This window comes from Xenopus laevis, chromosome 1L (assembly GCF_017654675.1).
Source record: "Xenopus laevis strain J_2021 chromosome 1L, Xenopus_laevis_v10.1, whole genome shotgun sequence".
Lineage (NCBI taxonomy): Eukaryota > Metazoa > Chordata > Amphibia > Anura > Pipidae > Xenopus > Xenopus laevis.
Window position 1 is genome coordinate 18,900,796 of NC_054371.1, and position 14,143 is coordinate 18,914,938.

Here is a 14,143-nt window from a genome sequence, read left to right on the forward strand (position 1 = left end):
GTCGGCAGCTTATATTGGCCCATGTATTGCCAGCTGAAATGCTGTTGCTGTATAAAGACAGGCTCATAAATTCTACCTAATTATTGTACTTGTTGGATGTATGAAGGTGAATCTAATTGCATGCAGCAGGGAACTAGTAATCATTTTTATGCAAATTGTTGGTATATACAGTATGTATGTGTATAGATTTTACTTTTCAGCTGTATAATTCCAGTGGGTCACTCTCTTTCTCTTAACCTAATGTGTTCTGCTCTAGGGAAAGGTTCCCAGCCTGAAAGCCCCAGGCCGAACACTGGTAATACTAGCGAATGCCAGCGGGACTGCTTTAAGATGCCATAGACATTAACTATTACTAGTACTTAAAGGGGTTGTTCACCTTTGAGATAATTTTTAGTATGATGTAGAGAGTGATATTCTGAGACAATTTTCATTTTTTATTATTTAAGGTTTTTAAGTTATTTAGCTTTTTATTCTTCAGCTCTTCAATTTGAATATTAAGCAGCCTAGTAGCTAGGGTCCAAATTCCCCTAGCAACCATGCATTGATTTGAATAAGAGACTGGAATATAAATAGGAGAGGCCTGGATAGCTAGATGAGTAATAAAAAGTAGCAATAACAATAAATGTGTAGCCTTACAGAGCATTTGTTTTTTAGAAGGGGTCAGTGACGACCATTTGAAAGCTGCAAGGACTCAGAAGAAAAAGGCAAATAATTCAAAAACTATAAAAGACAAATAATGAAAACCAATTAAAAAGTTGATTTGAATTGCCCATTCTATAACATACTAAAAACTACTGTAAAGGTGAACCACCCCTTTAAAATACCAGGGCCTATTTTGAATCTCTGTCCAGACGTGCTGGGCCTACAGCTGACTAAACTCCCAGCATCCTGCAACATCTATTGGTAGTTGTAGTGAAGTGCAGCCTTGGAAAGGTTGTTGTTTGATGCAAATTCTTCCCACTCTACTCCGCTACTCCTGAACTTGTCGTACATGAACAATAAATGCTCCATAGCATGTCCTATTAAGATATCAAATAGCTATTAAACTTGCTTATTCAACAACACAAAGGATTTGTAAGAAAAGGATTAGACTGCAGGATTAACTCAGGTTACAGGTAGGTCTATCTAATCTCGGACATGGGCAATCTGCCAGTTTCCCTGTGATTGTTGCTTTAATAACAAATCTAAGCATTGCCATTAGCACATAATGTTTGCTCTCGCCTGTCAACGGAATATGAGAACCACTGTGAGAAATGACCTCTGTTGTTACTTATTGCTCCCCCTTCAGGAGGGGCAGATGAACAGGTGTCTGATGAGACCCTCACTTGTGAAACATTCACCTAATGCTCTTCAGCGACAATGAATTTACATAAACTTTTCCAACAACAATCTTTGGACTTAAAAGAAGAGACATAATTTGGACAATTGGCTTGATGTCGTTCAGTAGGGGGGGGGGGATATCTTCTTCTTTATGTACACAGTATCTGTTATCTACTGTGTATCCTGTGCTTGAATGGCTGCCCCCATGGCTACACAGCAGCTTGTTTATATAAACTATAGTAGTACTTATCTGTTATCTACTGTGTATCCTGTGCTTGAATGGCTGCCCCCATGGCTACACAGCAGCTTGTTTATATAAACTATAGTAGTACTTATCTGTTATCTACTGTGTATCCTGTGCTTGAATGGCTGCCCCCATGGTGAAACAGCAGCTTGTTTATATAAACTATAGTAGTACTTATCTGTTATCTACTGTGTATCCTGTGCTTGAATGGTTGCCCCATGGCTACACAGCAGCTTGTTTATATAAACTATAGTAGTACTTATCTGTTATCTACTGTGTATCCTGTGCTTGAATGGCTGCCCCCATGGTGAAACAGCAGCTTGTTTATATAAACTATAGTAGTACTTATCTGTTATCTACTGTGTATCCTGTGCTTGAATGGCTGCCCCCATGGCTACACAGCAGCTTGTTTATATAAACTATAGTAGTACTTATATGTTATCTACTGTGTATCCTGTGCTTGAATGGCTGCCCCCATGGCTACACAGCAGCTTGTTTATATGAACTATAGTAGTACTTATCTGTTATCTACTGTGTATCCTGTGCTTGAATGGCTGCCCCCATGGCTACACAGCAACTTGTTTATATAAACTATAGTAGTACTTATCTGTTATCTACTGTGTATCCTGTGCTTGAATGGCTGCCCCCATGGTGAAACAGCAGCTTGTTTATATAAACTATAGTAGTACTTATCTGTTATCTACTGTGTATCCTGTGCTTGAATGGCTGCCCCCATGGTGAAACAGCAGCTTGTTTATATAAACTATAGTAGTACTTATCTGTTATCTACTGTGTATCCTGTGCTTGAATGGTTGCCCCATGGCTACACAGCAGCTTGTTTATATAAACTATAGTAGTACTTATCTGTTATCTACTGTGTATCCTGTGCTTGAATGGCTGCCCCCATGGTGAAACAGCAGCTTGTTTATATAAACTATAGTAGTACTTATCTGTTATCTACTGTGTATCCTGTGCTTGAATGGCTGCCCCCATGGCTACACAGCAGCTTGTTTATATAAACTATAGTAGTAATTATCTGTTATCTACTGTGTATCCTGTGCTTGAATGGCTGCCCCCATGGCTACACAGCAGCTTGTTTATATAAACTATAGTAGTACTTATCTGTTATCTACTGTGTATCCTGTGCTTGAATGGCTGCCCCCATGGCTACACAGCAGCTTGTTTATATAAACTATAGTAGTTTTTCTGAATCAAACGCAAAGCTTTTACCAATGCAGAGCAACAGTACATGATATTGTAATTTCTTTAAAACATTTTCATTTTACTGTTCCTTTAAGGATAGGGCTTCTTAACAGTGGAAACATGATTCCTCCAGCCTGCCCATCACAGATAGAGTTCTGTTTTCATTGGGCAGGGCAGGGCTCAGCGTATGATAAACAAGGCAGCTTGTGCTGAAATATTGATATTTTATTGTTAGGTGGAGGAGGTGGTTAACAGGAGATCCTGTTGTAGGAGTGATATTCACTATTTACATTATTCATGGGAACAAGTTGGAGAAAATGGATTTTGTTAGTGAATAGTAATGTATAAATGTGTACAGACAAAGATATCTCAGGATCAAGGGCAGGTTAGCAATGGCAGAATGTTGCTCTGCTGGAGAACTGATCATGACCCAAGTATGTTGTCCATCGTTATCTTTCTTCATGGGTCTTTTTTTTCCTTTCTACCATCTCTTTGTTGTGAAGACAACTAATAAAAGCAAATCTATGTGTATAAAAAGACATATCCCTGCTACTTTTCCGTCTTCCTCCCTCTACCTCTCTCCACCCCTTGGTTGATGTCTTTAGACCCAGGAGACGCAGAACAGAAAAGCGGTCAGCCTTCGGCAAAAGGAGTCGCCGTGAAAAGACAGGACGACACAAGAAAAAAAAAGCCACAGTAACATTAACCATTGAGACAGCTGGTTAATGTGAGTATGAATCTAGATACTATTGTCTTTTCTGGCAGTAGGAGTCTTCAAGTAGGAGATGGACTTCAAGATTGTTGGAAATATACAATTGATATATATTGGAAAGTCACTTGAAATTAAGTTCGGCAAAGAGAAAAATCATATTTGGGTGGACATCTCCTTGAGTTGCCATGTGTGTGATTGAAGGTCCTTAGCAAGCTCATATACTAGCAAACACTAATATGTATGGTCAAAAGCTTGAAGGCAAATACAAGAGGTCCTCTGCACTTAACCCATTATCAATATATTAAAGGGATACTGTCATGGGGAAAAAAAAAAATTCCAAAATGAATCAGTTAATAGTGCTGCTCCAGTAGAATTCTGCACTGAAATCGATTTCTCAAAAGAGCAAACAGATTTTTTTTATATTCAATTTTAAAATCTGACATGGGGCTAGACATTTTGTCAATTTCCCAGCTGCCCCTGGTCATGTGACTTGTGCCTGCACTTTAGGAGAGAAATGCTTTTTGGCAGGCTGCTGTTTTTCTTTCTCAATGTAACTGAATGTGTCTCAGTGGGACATGGGTTTTTACTATTGAGTGTTGTTCTTAGATCTACCAGGCAGCTGTTATGTTCTGTTAGGGAGCTGCTATCTGGTTACCTTCCCATTGTTCTTTTGTTTGGCTGCTGGGGGGGGGGGAAAGGGAGGGGGTGATATCACTCTAAATTGCAGTACAGCAGTAAAGAATGATTGAAGTTTATCAGAGCACAAGTCACATGACTTGGGGCAGCTGGGAAATTGACAATATGTCTAGCCCCATGGCAGATTTCAAAATTGAATATAAAAAATCTCTTTGCTCTTTTGAGAAATGGATTTCAGTGCAGAATTCTGCTGGAGCAGCACTATTAACTGGTGCGTTTTGAAAAATGTTTTTTTTTTCTCATGACAGTATCCCTTTAAGGACATTGAAACATTTTGTGCCTAAAAGGAGAACGAAACCCTTAAAATGAATGTGGCTAAAAATGACATTTTATATACTAAATGTAAAGTTTCAGCTTGTCAATAGCAGCAATGATCCAGGACTTCAAACTTGTCATAGGGGGTCACCATCTTGGAAAGTGTCTGTGACACTCACATGCTCAGTGGGCTCTGATTGGCTGTTGAGAAGCTAAGCTTAGGGCTCGTCACTAATTATCCAGCAGAAAATGAGCTTCCCCTGTAATATAAGCTGATGCTACAGGTTTGCTGATTATTAAATTCTGATGCTAATTGCACTGGTTTCTGTGCTGCCATGTAGTAATTATGTGTATTAATTACTAATCAGCCTTATATTGTGACACTATTCTATGTGTACTGTATATTGTGAGTGGGTCCCTAAGCTCAGTAAGTGACAGCAGCACAGAGCATGTGCAGTGAATCAGCAGAAAAGAAGATGGGGAGCTACTGGGGCATCTTTGGAGACACAGATCTTTACTGCTAAAGGGCTGTGGTTGCCTTGGGCTGGTACAGAAGCACAAAACATCATGTACAACATTTCGAGCTACTTCTTTAGTTAGGCTTTAGTTCCCTTTTAAGCTACTAAAAATACCTTACCCTTTAAACAAAACAGGGATTGTTTGTCCATATATTGCAATATATTTAAACTGGCCAACTACGTCACAGTCATCCCCAGTGTGGCCAGTTCCTACACTCAACTTGCATCTGATTCATTAAGAATTCTATTGCTTCATTATACATTTTACAAAGGGACTAAGTTTACTTGCTGCTTTCAAAGTAAAACTCCCAAATTTGGTTGCTCTTTTATTGGCCACCAGTGGGATCACATGACTATTGCTGGTATAATGGGGGCTTGAAGGACCATCAGGATATTTATATTGTATCCTAACAGCAAAATGTTGATCGAGAAGTAGCCTCAGAAAGGGGGAAGATACAATTTGGGACTTCATATCATTTTGGTCATAGGGCAGTGGATGCAAATGCTTCTGTTGGTCTGTTTATTAATGTTCTGTCATGAGATCTGCCTGTAATGCCAAGTTCCTCAGGCCTGTATCTTGTCTCTAACTGAGGAGCATTTGCTGCCTTGGCACATTGTTTATGTGAATGAAGAAATCCTTAACCCCAGCAGTGTTAAATGTTCTTAGTTACCCTTGTCTGTCTGTATGTTCTTTAAAAAAGTTGTCCCTGCCTACACCTCATTGGTTTTAAATGTGTCATGTGACTTGAATTCGAGAAGGCACAATACACCTAATTAAGAGAAAAACCTTGATATCCAGCTTCATACTCTGCCCGTCTCTGCTTGAATATACAGCATAGAATATATCCATGTCCATTATGTATAAACGTACAGTTACATTCTCTTTGATGGAGTCCCATGGGATCAGTAAGTGAGTGGGATAAGGGAGCACCTGATGAACACTTCATTCTGTTTGAATGTGTCACTTTGTAAATGTGGCTGCTTACATCATTATGTGACATCAGTGATGAATTATGGGTACTCATTTACAGCGTATTGACTGAAAAGTGTTATTAACAGAATTGTCGGTAATTGGCTAGACTTCGAGCACACACTCCGTCTTTATTACTCTGAAGCGCTGAGCTTGATGTCATGGTATGACCGTTGGCTAGTGATGTCATGTTCCTTGGTGAGACCATTGGTCAGTGATGTCATGATGTCTCATGGATTGATCATTGTTAAGTGATGTTATGTCTGACCATTGCTCAATGTTTTTGTTGATGCCCATGAACATGGCAGTAAAGGGCAAGACCAGTGGTGACAACAAGACATATTTTGCCCCGTGGGTTTATTTTAGGCATGAAGAACTGTATATGACGGTACTATGTAAAGTGGAACCTTCCACCAGAAAAGGAAAATGGGTCAAAGTAAAATATTTACAAGACATTTATTCTCTGTTTCTCTTCTTCCATTCCTAGCCACCACCAAGAGTCCATAAACCTAGATTCAGGACGAAAAGTACTTCAGCCTCCACCGCAGAAACTGCGTGAGCATCGCCAATATCCAAATCCACTGGGAATGTCTCTTCACTGCCTTAAAAACAAATCCATATCACACAATGACGGCAATGCCAGAACCCAGAAACATGACCTGACTTACTCCAGCATCTGCCAGTCACAAGCTCACAGATAAACCTGCTTTACTTCTTTCTGGTCAAGCCAACCTCCCGGACTCCATTACACTGGATAGAACCTCAGTTTTTCTCTCTTGGTCCCAATCACACGATGAAGAGAGGAAAATGAAGGCTTTTGCTAAGGAGCAAGAACTCAAATGGCCAACATGTTGGTGTAGCTGATGCACAGGAGGTGCATGGCAGCCTTAATATCAATATATCTGGTACTCACGTGTTCTTTATTATATATTTGGCCCAGGATCCTCTGTGGCTGTCCTTATGTAGCATCTTCATGGTTTAATAGATATCTCTTAGCGGAGTGGGGGAATCTGGTGAATATGACACATGTATATAGAATTTCTTCTCACGCTGTATGTGCTAGACAAATGACAGAACATTGCTGTGAAACATTTAGGGAAGAACTTGCTACTCAAGATATGCACTATACGCCCACACGTTGTAGGAAGCAGTTGTTTTCATAACTCACCATGTAGTCAATGCAATTTACTAGAAGACTGAGGTTGTTCAGTAGGAGTGGCACATTTTCATCATTTCCTCTTTCACAAGGGGGTCTAAAGCTCAAAACAGAATTGGGCTGATAATGAAAGTGTTACTAGAAATATTATATCATGGGGGATCTTCCCAACCTTTCTTTAGGACATCGAAAAATGCCCATTCCCTACTTTATGCCCCTGAGATCTGGTAAGCACACCACTTAGCAAATTCCAAAGATATTACTAATTAATGTTTCACAAAATGTGTGTGGAATCATGTCATGGAATCACATACAAGGTAACCCCTAAAATTCAATGACAGGCCAGTGTATGTCCTTGCAAAGTCACTGTTTCCATGGCACACCTTTATGTCAGCCATGTTTTCTTTTGTTCCTAAAATTTACATCAAATTGAGAAAGTAGTTAGACTGAAAGAAGTATCTATGGTAAGTAATTATGCGTGTGTTTCATATTAGGGTTGCCCTGGAACATTGTAGATGCCTTCATCCATAATTGCCAACTTTTTACATTATTTCCACAATGGGCCCAATTCCAGCAAACCAAAGAGGACATGTTCTACAGGAATTTAGACGTTGCTTGGACAATTTGGGTAAAGAGGCTAGATCAAGTGGGGTGTTGGCAAGTTGAGGCACGCTAACCATTGTCCTATTTTTTATGTTGGAATTGTGACTTGTTGCTGCCCCAATATTTTATTACAACACTAAACGCCTTATAGTTTAAAGTTCAGCAGGAAAACTTTAACCGTGAACTCAAAAGCCCATTAGAAAATAGAAAACAATTGCAACTACAGATGATGAGCCTTTGAATGTTCCAAGTACTAATCCAACATGAGTCAGCTGAAAAAGTGACCAGTACCCCACATGGCGTAAAAGCAATTACAATTCTGTACTCTTATTGAGGTCTAGTATCCCCCATCACTACATACATTACTAAGCACTCTCACGGACATTTGCCCATATATGTTTATAACTAGGTTAGTCTTGAAAGCAGTTGTATTGCAGCAGAAGTCCCCTTCTCTTCCATTCTTATATAGGTTTGTGATGAAAGAGGGAGACTCAAAGCCATGCAAGTAGTTCACAAGCATCTAGATCAGTGAGACCTCCCCCCAGGAAGCTTTGAGGTGGGTTTCAGCCTGAAGGCCAGTTTGGTTGGCATTAGGCAAAGAAAGTCTATATACTCTCTTAGATACACCTAAAAGCCCAGCTTGAAGGCCAGTTAAGTTGAGATTTGGGGAGAGCACCTGTTTGCTTTCCTAAATACATCTGAAAGCCCAACTTGAAGGTCAATTAAGGTGAGATTTGGGGAGAACACCTGTTTGCTTTCCTAAATACATCTGAAAGCCCAACTTGAAGGTCAATTAAGGTGAGATTTGGGGAGAACACCTGTTTGCTCTCCTAAATACATCTGAAAGCCCAACTTGAAGGCCAGTTAAGTTGAGATTTGGGAAGAGCACCTGTTTACTCTCCTAAATACATCTGAAAGTCCAGCTTGAAGGTCAGTTAGGGTGTAATATGGGGTTAAACCTTATTTGCTGCCCTTGATACTATTGTTGAATGACTGATAAACTGTATCCTATATTTCTAACCTTACAAGCTGTGACCTTGACCAAAAGTTGGACATCAAAAGAGATCTTGAATTTAAAAAGTCCGACAACCATTACTGTAGACCCTATCAATTCAGCATGTGTGGAGACACCACCTATAGAGGATTTTGCTTTAGATCCTATATGTTAAAACCTTTTTCATTGTTGCTGTTCCTTTTACTTTTGAACTGCCAAGATCCGAATATTCTAATCAAGTATATATTGCAAGACTCGCTTACTTTAAGTTGGTTGCACTTTGTTAGTACAGTAAAAGGTGCTCGCACCCCTACATGCTAGCAGGAAAGGCAAACCAGGTTTGGCTTTTGGTATTGGCTCGCACCCACCCACCCACACACTCAAGAATAATTTTTTCACACGCAGCCTACAAAAAAATGAGTGAATGCTGGTCTTAAAATGACAAAAACCTGACATATTTGAAAAAATACAATTTTAAGTGCACTTTTAATTTAATGCCATAGTGGAAAAGTGTTTGTTGTCCCCCTGGTAGAACTAAATCCTCTACCCTGGAGGGATATTTTTTTTTTTTTAATTTGTGATACTTGAGTTAATTAATTTCTGTATATAATATTTATGTAAAGTGGAAATGATTTGTATTGATAGGGTGTGTCTCTGAGTCTGTGTTTCCCTGCCACTGAACGATGGACATTAAACATATCTAAACTCATTAACAGCCGCAGTATGAAAGACTTTCTTCATTTCATTAATACAACACCCCCGCTGAGTAGAATGGTTCAGTCCCTGCACAAGATGAGACCATGGGGATTGCAGATTTTCTGACACCCAACTGCTGCATGAAGACAGAATGGAGAGGAACAGATGCTGAGAGAGGGACAGTGAAGATAAACTTGATTATTTTAGAAACAGCACAGAATATTTAATTGATTGTATGTAGAAAGTTTCTTATTTCAGTATGATGAAGCTTATATTGAATTTTCATTTTCGCAATAGTTATCCTTTTAGAAAGTCACGATTTAGTGGGCTGGTGAGGGCTGTTTGGGCCTCTGTATACTTGGAATGCCAGGGCCTATTTTGACTCTTAGGTGCAGATTTACATAGGGTCAAATATCGAGGGTTAATTAACCCTCGATATTCGACTGCCGAATGTAAATCCTTCGACTTCGAATATTGAAGTCGAAGGATTTAGCGCAAATAGTTCGATCGAATGAAAAATCGTTCGATTAAATCCTTCGAATCGTTTGATTCGAAGGATTTTAATACATTGATCGAACGATTTTTCTTCTACCTAAAAATTTTTACAAAGCCTATGGGTTACCTCGGTAGGTTTTAGGTGGCGAACTAGGGGTTCGAAGTTTTTTTAAAGAGACAGTACTTCGACTATCGAATGGTTGAATAGTCGAACGATTTTTAGTTCGAATCGTTCAAATCGAAGTCGAAGTAGCCAATTCGATGGTCGAAGTAGCCAAAAAAATCATTATATTTAATTTATTCCTTCACTCGAGCTAAGTAAATGGGCCCCTATGTCCAGACCTGAATCCTGCTAATATAATTACACTGAAAACCTACATATAAATCTGCCTAGAAATACTATACTGTACACTGTACTGTATGTGATCCCTTTCTTATCCAGAAAATTACAGAAAGGCTGTCTCCCATAGACTCCATTATATCCAAATAATACAGAGCCCTAAACTGTGGCCTGTATATCATACCAACACCTTATATATTCCTCTAAAAAGGCTCTGCATTGACTGCAGGTTCAAATCTTCCAATGCACAGACTTTCACTGCCCATTTCATGGACAGAACTCCAGCTATGCAGAGATAGTAGATCAGCATGAGACTAATGATGAAATGTAGGTGCCCAGTCACCCAGTATTGGGTTTATTTAGGGGTTGCCATCTGTCCGGTCTTGACAAAACTGCCTGCCAGGTTTTCTTTATTTGTAAAACAGGACAGGATTCCCTAAGACTGACGAGGTGATCAGCCAATCATCCGCCGACGAGGTTCATCTGTCAAAGAAGCTGCATTGGGATTGGTATTTCAATTAGAAACACAAAAGTGGTTCCTTTGTATTGTGAGTGGGTCCCTAAGCTCAGTAAGTGACAGCAGCACAGAGCATGTGCAGTGAATCAGCAGAAAAGAAGATGGGGAGCTACTGGGGCATCTTTGGAGACACAGATCTTTACTGCTAAAGGGCTGTGGTTGCCTTGGGCTGATACAGAAGCACAAAACATCATGTACGACATTTCTACCTACTTCTTTAGTTAGGCTTTACTTCTCCTTTAAAGGGGTGGTTCACCTTTAACTTTTAGTATGTTATAGAATGGCTACTTGAAAGCAACTTTTAAATTGGCCTTCATTTTTTCTAGGTTATAGTTTTAAATTATTTGCCTTCTTCTGACTCTTTCCAGCTTTCAAATGGGTGGGGGGTCGCTGACCCCATCAAAAAACAAATGCTCTGTAAGGCTACACATGTATTGCTATTGTTACTTTTTATTACTCGTCTTTCTGTTCAGGCTTCTCCTATTCATATCCCAGTCCCTCATTCAAATCAATGCATGGTTGCTAGGGTAATTTGGACCCTAGCAACCAGAGCCAGGTTTGCAGCCTCGAGCCACATGGTGTATCATTCATTTATTTATTTTGACCAATTAGAACTACTTGTGCAAAGCAAACACATATGCAGGAAATTACATTAGCATCGCAAATCCCAAAGTTTAAGTAGTTACTTTGGATGAAAATTATTTTCTTTAGGAGTTTTTTTTCTTTCTATACAAGTGGAGGAAAAGTTCTCTCTCCACGGTGTAATAACTGACTATAGAGTTTAGTTTGCTGCTTTCACCACCAGGGGGCACCCCAGAACACTGAAATGAGTACAATTTGTTTATCTCTTCTATTCAAAGCTGCAGTGTATGGGTTGCACATTGTGTTGTATATTAAGACAGAAATATGGAATTAATGTTTTTGTATAAACCACATGATAATGCACAGACATGGGAAAAGTTTCCTCTAGCTCTATTACTTATGGCAGCCAATCAGCACATACTTTTTATTAGGCAACTGCAGTTAGAATAATGATAGCAATCATCTGATTGGCCAAACTTTGACTGTGTTTTTTCTACATGAGCCTCTTGGAGCAATCAACTTTTTTCTATGTCTCCTTCACTGTGACTTGAGTCTGTGCTTCCCCTCCCCCAAAGATGGTGGGGGCGTATATTGAAGACCAGATATTGTAAGATAAGGGGTGAGCACATTTTCCTATATAGTCTCGGAATGAAGGCTGAAGTCAGATACAGCAGTGCAGGAGAATTCTTTGGTTGGGGGTTACATATTCTCCTGAACCATCACACGACTGAAGCTAAATAGAGTAGATAATAATGTAGCAGATGGAAAAGCCCCTCTATAAGTAAAGAAAGGACCACACAATCATGCCCAACCCACACACACACACACAATAGGGATCAACAACCAAGAACACAACTGAAATAAATAGTGGATGAGTAAAATCAACTTGTCCCATAATACTTCACTGACAAAGGAGTCTTAAAAGTGTCTTAAAGTAGTACAAATATAATGTACTGTTGCCCTGCACTGGTAAAACTGGTGTGTTTGCTTCAGATACACTACTATAGTTTATTTAAACAAATTGATATGTAGCCACTGGGGGCAGCCAATCAAGCACAGGATACACAGTAGATAACAGATAAGTACTACTATAGTTTATATAAACAAGCTGCTGTGTAGCCACTGGGGGCAGCCAATCAAGCACAGGATACACAGTAGATAACAGATAAGTACTACTATAGTTTATATAAACAAGCTGCTGTGTAGCCATGGGGTCAGTCATTCAAGCACAGGATACACAGTAGATAACAGATAAGTACTACTATAGTTTATATAAACAAGCTGCTGTGTAGCCATGGGGTCAGCCATTCAAGCACAGGATACACAGTAGATAACAGATAAGTACTACTATAGTTTATATAAACAAGCTGCTGTGTAGCCATGGGGCAGCCATTCAAGCACAGGATACACAGTAGATAACAGATAAGTACTACTATAGTTTATATAAACAAGCTGCTGTGTAGCCATGGGGCAGCCATTCAAGCACAGGATACACAGTAGATAACAGATTAGTACTACTATAGTTTATATAAACAAGCTGCTGTGTAGCCATGGGGTCAGTCATTCAAGCACAGGATACACAGTAGATAACAGATAAGTACTACTATAGTTTATATAAACAAGCTGCTGTGTAGCCATGGGGGCAGCCATTCAAGCACAGGATACACAGTAGATAACAGATAAGTACTACTATAGTTTATATAAACAAGCTGCTGTGTAGCCATGGGGCAGCCATTCAAGCACAGGATACACAGTAGATAACAGATAAGTACTACTATAGTTTATATAAACAAGCTGCTGTGTAGCCATGGGGCAGCCATTCAAGCACAGGATACACAGTAGATAACAGATTAGTACTACTATAGTTTATATAAACAAGCTGCTGTGTAGCCATGGGGTCAGTCATTCAAGCACAGGATACACAGTAGATAACAGATAAGTACTACTATAGTTTATATAAACAAGCTGCTGTGTAGCCATGGGGGCAGCCATTCAAGCACAGGATACACAGTAGATAACAGATAAGTACTACTATAGTTTATATAAACAAGCTGCTGTGTAGCCATGGGGCAGCCATTCAAGCACAGGATACACAGTAGATAACAGATAAGTACTACTATAGTTTATATAAACTGCTACATTTAGTGTTGCCACCTGACCGGTAAAAATGTTAGTTGATCCCAATATTATTAATAAGGAAAAAGATAAATATTTAGGAAGGCCGGTATTTTTTTCCAGAAAAGGTGGCAACCCTAACTTCATTGTTTTAAGAGTCAGAACCTGCAGTGCAGAGAATATAAAGAGTCAGATACTGCTTTCAACAATGACAAAGCTGCCGAGACCTTTAAAGGGGCGATTCACGTTTAACTCGGCTATTAGTATGCTGTAGAACGGCTACATTTACATTCCAATCGGTGCATGGTTGCTAGGGTAAGTTGGACCCTGGCAACAAGATTCCTGAAACGGCAAACTGCATAAAAAGTTAAAATCTACAAATAATAAAAAATGAAAACCAACTGCAAACTGTCTCAGAAAATCACTCTCTACATTTGTAATAAAAGTTAATAAAAAGGTGAACAGCCCCTTTAAATGAATTCATACTGTAAATTCACTTATAATGATTTAATTGTACAAAACCTGTTTATGGCTGTTACTCCCCTTTACTAATATCTACATTGGAAAACCTCGTGGTGCTACAACGCTCTGTAACTTTATTATTACAGAACTACGGGTACCCGTATGTCCCAGCGATAGGGACCTATTAGGCGCTCAAGGTTACAGGCGCTGTTTTGGGAAGTTATTAATAAAGTTGTTGAATAAAAAAAAAACACCCTGTCATCCC

The 14,143-nt window shown here is 39.3% G+C and overlaps 1 protein-coding gene across 3 annotated transcripts in view; it reads left to right on the plus strand.

Moving 5' to 3' along the window:
• reep1.L (receptor accessory protein 1 L homeolog) overlaps nucleotides 1-9,380 on the plus strand; it is a 52,145-nt gene extending 42,765 nt beyond the window's left edge. For 2 of the 3 annotated variants that reach the window (XM_041587491.1, XM_018227802.2), the window contains one exon: nucleotides 6,406-9,380. In XM_041587491.1, coding sequence (XP_041443425.1) covers nucleotides 6,406-6,477 — 72 coding nt within the window. In that variant the 3' untranslated portion in view covers nucleotides 6,478-9,380. Of the gene's footprint in view, nucleotides 1-3,372; nucleotides 3,495-6,405 lie in introns of all 3 variants that reach the window. The other variant, XM_018227794.2, reaches the window with a different exon arrangement.
• Nucleotides 9,381-14,143: the final 4,763 nt, after the last annotated feature.